This window comes from Protobothrops mucrosquamatus, unplaced genomic scaffold (assembly GCF_001527695.2).
Source record: "Protobothrops mucrosquamatus isolate PMUCROS unplaced genomic scaffold, P.Mucros_1.0 scaffold8856, whole genome shotgun sequence".
Taxonomy (NCBI): Eukaryota; Metazoa; Chordata; class Lepidosauria; order Squamata; family Viperidae; genus Protobothrops; species Protobothrops mucrosquamatus.
In genome coordinates, this window is record NW_015394649.1 from 6750 (window position 1) to 15703 (window position 8954).

General features: G+C 37.4%; 1 protein-coding gene across 1 annotated transcript; it reads left to right on the forward strand.

Moving 5' to 3' along the window:
• Positions 1-2134: 2134 nt before the first annotated feature.
• Positions 2135-5794, forward strand: LOC107300862 (sulfotransferase 6B1-like; the record flags this gene model as incomplete). Its single annotated transcript, XM_015830150.1, has 4 exons — positions 2135-2330; positions 3237-3382; positions 4840-4929; positions 5668-5794. Coding segments are annotated over exons 1-4 (559 nt in total), but the record flags the coding sequence as incomplete, so codon positions are not given.
• Between the last annotated feature and the right edge of the window lie 3160 nt (positions 5795-8954).

The window sequence follows — 8954 nt, forward strand, 5'->3', positions numbered from 1 at the left end:
TACACGGTTGTGTCAAAAATCTCATATTTGTATATGTGTGATATCATTAGCCACACGTATGAAAGAGGTCCAACTCGTGATGCATATTACAATGCTGCTTCCCTCATTTTGACAAAAATCTACAGATGCCCTAGCAAACTACAGATACCTTGTGTATAATGGGCCTGTATGTGCTTATTAAAAGGAAATAACATTGAGATCAACGGGGCTAACATTCAGATAAAAGTGTGTAGGACTGCAGCTTTATAGTACAACCGTATCTACAGATCAATACACATGAAGTCCTTCTTCTCCTGTGATCTGCACTGATGGGATCACACCTGGACAGTGGATGCAGTTCTGGATGTTGCTCTTTCAGAAGAATAATTGACAGAAAAGAAGGACTAGTGGTAACATGATATTCCAGTATTCCAGTATTTGAGAGGTTGCCACAAAGAGGAGGGGGGTCAATTTATTTAACAAAGCACCTGTAGGCAGGACAAAAAACAATGGATGGAAACTAATCGAAGAGAGAAGCAACCTGGAACTAAGGATAAACTTTCTAAACAGTGAGGACAATTAACCTGAACTAGAAATGAACCAAAAGGAAGACATTCCTCCAACAGAGGGAAAAAGGATTTTTTCTTCTTCTAAGCTTTTACTCCTTGTGACACCTCTGTAACTGTGAAGCTGGTCATTTCATGAACAAGGGTTTGTAGCTAAAGAAAAACATAAGTTTGAATCATTCCCCCCCCCCCCCGGCTTGTACACTTGTGTTATTTATTTATTCAATTTATATACCCACCCATCTCACTTTTATGCGTTTCTAGGCAATTTATAATAAAACAAATAAAATTTACAACATATGCATTGTAAGAAACAAAAATAAAAACACATAGTCGCCAGCCATAATAGAACAGTGGTTCTCAACCTTTTTAATGCCGCGACCCCAACCGGTCGTAAGTCGAGGACTAAACCGGTCGTAAGTTGAGGACTAAACCGGTCGTAAGTCGAGGACTACCCAACCGGTCGTAAGTCGAGGACTTTCCCTGCCCGGGAGCGCCGCGCATGCATGGTTCCGCCCCCTGCGCCGGCCGAGGCGTAGCTGGCAAGCGACAGAGACGGAGCAGGCCGACCACCAGCTGGCCCAGCCCAAGGGAGGTAAGGCACCCGCCGGAAAAGGGGGAAAAATGGCGGACAAAAAAAATGGCAGACAGCCTTGCTTGGCGACCCCCATGAAATGGTCGATCGACCCCAAATGGGGTCCCGACCCACAGGTTGAGAACCACTGTAATAGAACAAACCTTCCATACAACCAAGAGGTGGGCTTTAACCCATGACCAGGGCCCCACAACTGGGCATAAATCCAAGTTTTCAAGGCTTTATAAAAGGTGCCACAGGAAAAAAAAAGACTTCTCCCTCTAGGCTTACTGTGGCTCCATCAGCCAATGCTTTCTAGTTAACAGTCCCTGGACCATGCTCATTTTTCCAGATCAGATAGGAGAGGTGGGGGAAAAAAAATACAAGTCTTATATACAAGTATATGTTATGGTCAATGTGTGAAATCAGGCATTCTATAGAATGCCTAAGAAATCTATAGAATGCCAAAAATGAGACATTTCATATTTCACATATGTATTAATGATTATTATGATTAATGATATTATTATATAATGATTATTAATAATTATAACTATGATTTATGACCTATGAGCTATTACTTGCGGTTTATATGTGTGCTGTGAGCTTACACAGCTTACCTGTATCCTAGCTTTGCAATAAGTAATTACTGCCACCTCCTTTGCTCTGAGAACGTGTTGCTCTAAGATTTTTAACTTGCTGTCCAGCAAGTATTTCATGAACTCAGGAACTTTAACCCCATTTCCAGAGAAAATTATTCCCTTAAGAATACCCTTTTCTCTAACATGTTATCTATTCAATCCAAATTGGCCACAACTTCATTGGAAAATTGAAGGGTTAAATGAACTTTGTTCAAACTTCCTTCATGACAATTAATTAGTAACAGGTTCTGTTGTTTGAGTGTGGTCTTTGTCATGTGTCAGATGTTTTCTCTATAAGTGTATTAGTTTCACTTACAGTACATAACCAACTAAATCTCCAGGCTACCCATCTGTGTTCTTAGAACAGCACGATCATGGCTGAACAACAGCTAAGCAAAGTTCTGGATGAAAAGTTGGAAGAAAATGAAAAGACGGCTCCTTTGGAGCGGACATTTATGTATGATGGGGTGTTATATCCTACGATGACCTCTTGCCTAGAAACCTTGAAAAGGATTAATACTTTTAGAGCTCGGGAAGATGATATCATACTAGTGGCATACCCCAAATCAGGTAAACATTACAGTTTTGCAAGGAATGCTTTTGCACATATGTATGCATGTTTAATAGTTTCTGTAGAATTTATAACTCTTAAATAAAAAAAAACTTGTAGATTCCAAAGCGCAAGACATTTTATTGTGATGCATTTAATAATTTGTCTTAATGAAATTCCTCAGTGATTACTATGCCTAAGATGACAGTCTTGATCTTCTGTGTATTTCAAGAAATACAGAGTCATAAAATGACATTGGCATCTCTGCTTAAAATAACCAATTATATGAATACCTTCAATACTGTAATTCTGAAAATGTCAATTACATATTTTCCAAATCAATCCATGTAATGTGTGAAAATGCGTTAAAAAGTTGGTAAAATTCTTACTATTTATGTAGTATTGAAAAATGACTTTATCAGGTTCTTTGGAGGTAAACACTAGTGTGTTGAAAAAATTTATATTCTGTGGACATACCCCAAAAGAATTTCATAAAGCACATATCTAGTCAAACAGGATAGATTTATCTATTCAAGTTTGCAAGGAATTTGATTCTGAGATTGTGACTATTTCATGCAATGTAGATTATAATACAGCTCTATCAGATAGTTTTCTATGTTTCTATATTATTATTTTAAGAAGACAGTTGATTATTGCCATTTTAGTTACAATGCTTAATATCTAGTTACTTATTCAATACTAAATTCTTACTCAACAAGTCTATATACCTAAAATTACTGTGCATGCAACAGACAACAGAGCTGCACCTTCCTCTCATTCTTTTTCAAGTTTCATATCCAGTCAATGTTTATTCCTGCATTTTCTCATTCTATATTTATAGTTTCAATTCTGATATGATTGAAATGATCTATGGTCAGGATATGTCTTTTTATATATTAAGTGATAACATTTCTGCATTTCTTCAGGTACAAACTGGGTTAAGCAGATCTTAACACAGCTGGAAGTTGCCTCTAGAAAATATGATGAAGACAAACAGAAACAATGGCAGCCAACACTGCAAGAATTATCACTAATTTCATTTCTTGAATTTGGAGATCCAGGAAAATTTGAGGTTTGTTGTTGTTGTTTTTAGTTGCAAAGTCATGTCCGACCCATTGTGACCCCATGGAAAATATTCATCCAGGCCTTCCTGTCCTCTACCATCTTCTGGAGCCCATTTAAGCTCACACTTACTGCTTCAGTGACTCCATCCAACCACCTCGTTCTCTGTCGTCCCCTTCTTCTATTGCCCTCAATCTTTCCCAGCATTAGGCTCTTCTCCAGTGAGTCCTTCCTTCTCATTAGGTGGCCAAAATACTTGAGTTTCAACTTCAGGATCTGGCCTTCTAAAGAGAAGTCGAGGTTGATCTCTTGTAAGACTGACCAGTTTGAATGCCTTGCAGTCCAGGGGACTCACAGGAGTCTTCTCCAGCACCATAGTTCAAAGGCCTCAATTTTTGGCGCTCAGAATTTGAGGTTATAAGTTGACAAATACTCAGTAGCTTCTATCAAGTGGCAGGAAAGTGAAATGAAAGATTTGAAAGCTGATGTAGGACAGAGCAGCTTTGTTTTAATAAAGTGAAATTCACTCTTTAGAAAAAAAAAGTGAGACAGGTGCAGGAGAGGAACATGGATTTATGTGTGAGGCTGTGTGATCAGTTTAATCAGCTCACTGCAAAAAATGTAGATCATTGGAGCATATTTTGCTAGTCTGAGCTCTGCCCTTAAATATCATAACATTAATCTATGAAAAATACAGGCACCCTTTTTGGAAGTGGGACCTGCACTTATTTCAATGTGTATGTGTTGATGGGAACACATCAACATCAGAGGTCACAAAGGAGTCACCGTCTGAACATCAAGACCCAAGTCAGCAGAGATAACATTTTTAGCTTAGCTGGGTTTTTTTTTAGATGAATTAATTATATCCCAAAGCTTAATCAACCTTATTTAGTGTAATTTCCATTGGAATAAGGAGTGAAATTTCATCTTTGATTTTTGATAACATGCTACCTCGCATCAGTGATAAATACATACCACCACTTCAGAGACTATATATAAGAGGTATGAAGACAAACAAGTCAAAAATTAGGACTTGAATTGAAGATTCAGTCAGAGTTTTTAGTTTGTCATCATTTTAAAATATTTTCTGTAGCTTTGTATTTTATCATGAATTCTTAGTTCAGCCCCTGCCCTCTTTCAGAGACTATTGTAGAAAAAAATAAATAAAAGTCAGATAACTTAAAGAAAACTCACTAGACTGAATGCTTTCCCTTGGGGAATAGCTTCAAGGATTTGGGGGAAGGTTAGACCTGTGCTGCTTCCTGTAGCAAAAAAACTCCAAAATCAGACCCCTCTTGACACTTCCTTCCAGTGTAACTGGAGATTCCACCACAGCAATTATGATGACAAAGATCAGTGGCACTCAGTTTTTTTAGGGATGAACTTTGATATCCCTAATTTATATTTGTGTATGATTTCCTTTGCATGAATGATGTTGACTTTCCTATGATTTTAATATTGTTAAAGAGGATGGAAAAACTGCCTTTCAGAAGAATTATAAAAACACACCTCGGTCCTCAGATGTTGCCCAAGTCTATTTTTGAAAAAAAGGCAAAAGTAAGTACTTCAGTTTTCTCAATTATGATTTTATATATCAATAAGGTGTTGTCAAATACATTTACACAATAAATGTATTTGACAAAATAGGACAACAATCCCAGAATCATATCAACTTTTCATGACCTGAGCAGGCCTGGATCTTAACTATGAGAATTTATTCAGACTAAAAATTGAAAGCTTTCTTTTTCTGGTTTTCAAGCAAGCAAGAAAGGTGCATCATTGAAGTCCAAAATATAAGTCTTGTTGGAACTTGATATCATTATTTAGTGTTCTGTTAGTATCAGGCAAATTCATCACATCATATCAGTGTTATCACCACCCAGATTTGCTTCAACATCAGATAACTGGCAAATAATTTTAATAAATAAAAGAAATAAATAAAATCTTCACTTAAGTATTCAAACTGAGCCATAGTTAAAAATTTCAGGTCAAATATTCTTAGTTTGCTGCTTACAATACTTTATTTAAGATCTTGGAAAATGGTCTTGGAAAAACTCTTTTAAAAATTTATTGTTCTCCTAATTTATTGATCTTACCTTTAATCCCTATTCAATTCATTTCCATATTTGTTTGTTTGTTTTCTAAACCACTCATCTCCCCTACAAGGTGACTCTGGGGCAGCTACATTTGAATTTTTATACTGTATTTTTTTAAAAAATGGGAATTGTTTTAGGTTCCTGGCTCTGCTCTCCTAGATTTTACATTTACATGTCAATATATCATTTTGCTTTAAAGATACTGGCTTTGTTTCGGAATCCAAAGGACACAGCTGTATCTTACTTCCATTTTTCCAAAGGCATCAAATTGATTTCTGACCACGAAACCTGGGATGAGTTCTTGGAAGCTTTTATCACTGGAAAAGGTATGCTCGGTTCTCTTTCTGTATTGGAAAAAAATAAATTATGACTGAAATAAGGAGGGGAAAGGACTGCAGAGAGCCCATGGCCTTATTCTTTTGGTCCCCTGTACCCTCCATCTGTCTGTGGAGGAGAAGCAAGATTGCTTTGGATAAAGAGCTCTTTTTGTTCTGTTTGTTTTTCGATACTGAAACTTATTTCCATTGCTTCAGTATAAAGCAACAATAGTTCCATCTTTCATTTCATACGCCAGAGTTCATATAACAGACTTAAACCTGGATTAACTGCACATTAGCCTAATATTTGTTATGCCATGCTACGACCTCCTCCATCTGAGTGTGGTTGACTACATTTGAAATGACATATTGTCATACACCATAAACAAAAATTGGAATTATACATTCTGAATGAATGGAAAACCATTCACTTTTGGTGAACATGTTACTTTCGGTAAACAGGTGAGGCAATCTAATGAACAGTCATTATTAATAAACAGGGGCTTCAGTGACTGGGAAGCTGTCAAAAATGTCAAGAGAATGGATGCAACTATGTGGTGAAATCCTGTGTCTTTTAAAAAATGTGTTGTACGTGTAAAAAAGAAACATCAGGGTTTTGACTGAGTGGTCATAAGTTTTCGATTCCTCCTATACATGCCTCTGTTAGCCAAGAAACCCAACAATATAACAACAACAGCAGCAGCAGCAGCAGCAGCAATAATAATAATAATAATAATAATAATAATAATAATAATAATAATAATAATAATAATAATAATAATAATAGCCCCCCAGTAAGGCACTACCTTTATGTGATTGTGGGGCTTGTGTGCTCTGAGGAAGATGAGAGCTATTCCAAAGATTCAACCATATGGATATGTCTCATCAGAGGAGTCAAAGAATGTCTCTCCCATAAAATATATGGTGAGATGTAAATTACAGAAAGCCATACTGGCTCGGATGTCCCCTGGGTTAACAAGGTCCGAGCTAGATGTTGGAGTTCCTGGATATCTGGTGAAAAATGGGCTACAGGACTCAGGACTGTTGGCTGAGCAACCAGGGCCAGCAGCTGCAGAACTAAAGGAAGAAAATGTGTTTACCTATCACAAATACACAGTGATTGAAAACAAAGAAATAATCATCTGTTATACAGATCAAGTCCAAGAAACAAACCAACTAATGTACAGCACAGCTGCAATTATACCTGAATATCTGGGATGCAAAATCAACAAAGAAGAAAAAAACCAGAGCAGTGCACCACAAAAATGGAAGATTGGACTGAAAAATAAGATCAGCAAGTTGAAATCAGATGCAAGCAAGCTAGAACAGATGAACGAAAAGAAGCTGAAGAACAAGAAGACCGAAGAACACCTAATCAAGAAATGCCACTTAAAACAAGGAAGATCAAGGAAATAATAAAGCAGCAAATAACAACTATAGCCAAGCGGATCAACAGATATGAAGCTTTAATTGCAAATTATAGGCAGAACCTCCAATTTCAATCCAATCAAAAATGTTTCTACTAATCCATCAATGGAGAAACTGCAGTGAATCAGTCAGTACCTGACAAGGAAGAAAGAGTGCAGTTCTGGGCGCAGATATGGGATAACCCAAAGAGATACAAGAACACAGCTTGGTTAAAAGAGGTGGATAAAAGTAAAGAAGAAGTTGAAATGAAAGAACTAGTAATAACAGCAGAAATGGTAGAGAAAAGAACAAGGAAGATCAAGAATTGGTCAGCACCAGGTGAAGATGAACTGCATGGTTTTGGGTTGAAACATCTAACTCAGGGTTCTTCAAACTTGGCCCTTTTATGACTTGTGGACTTCAACTTCCAGAACTCCTCAGCCAGCATGCCTGGCTGAGGAATTCTGGGAGTTGAAGTCCACAAGTCATAAAAGGGCCAAGTTTGAAGAACCCTGATCTAACTGGTCTATACCCACTTGTTGCCAAGCAATTTAACAACATACTACAAAGAGGTGAAATTGGAGAGTGGCTAACATCTGGGAAAACCTACCTGATAATGAAAGATCCAGCAAAAGGGGCAGCACCAGGTAACTACAGACCAATTACTTGCTTACCAACAACTTTCAAATTGCTAATTGGTATGGTAGCTGATGCAGTCCAACAGCATCTAATTGAAAACAATCTCTTTCCACCTGAGTAGAAAGGAAACACCCCAATAGCAGAAGAACAAAACATCAACTCCTAATTGGTAAAATTATTTTGGAAAACTGCAAGAGAAGGAAGATCAATCTGAATGTAACATGGATTGACTACAAAAAGGCATATGATTTTCTGCCACATGACTGGATAATCAAATGCCTAGAAATAACAAGAGTCAGTAGAAACATCAGAAATTTAGTGCAAAAACTGATGGCACAATAGAAGACACAGTTGCAGGTCAATGGTGAGAGACTGGAAAAGGTTAATATCAAGAGAGGAATATTTCAAGGAGATTCACTATCAATACTACTCTTTGTCATTGCACTGAATAACTCCGGCTGGAGCTATCAAACATCAAAAACATCTGCCAGACTATCCCACCTCCTGAGACTGTATGGAAAAACACCATCTGAAATAAAATGGCTGCTCAACACTGTCCATATACATAGCCAAGATATTACAGTGCCACACTCACTATCAAACAAGGAAAAATAGTGAAAAGTGAAGGAATCAAGATGCCTCATGAAAATAACATTAAGAGTCTGGATGAAGATGATTATTACAAATACCTGGGTATCCTTCAAGCTGACAACATCAAGCACACTGAAGTCAAGAAAAAGTTTAGAGGTAACACATCAAGAGAGTGAAGAAGATCTTAAAGTCCAAACTCAACGGAGGAAATGCCATCAAGACAATCAAGGCAATTCCAGCCATCAAGGCAATTCCAGCCATTAGATACACAGCTGGAATAGTGGACTTGACTCAAGCAGAACTAAAAGCAATGGACAAGAAGACCAGAAAAATAATGACAATGAAGTGTGCCCTTCATCCTCACAGTGATATTGACACCTATCTACCAAGGCAAACAGGTGAGCGTGAAATGTTGCAAGTACATCAGAGGGTTGAAGAAGAAAAAATGGCTTTGGAAGAATATCTGAAAGACAATGATAAAGATACATTTAAGTTAGTACACCAGGAAGGCTTACTGACTACTGGAGAGACC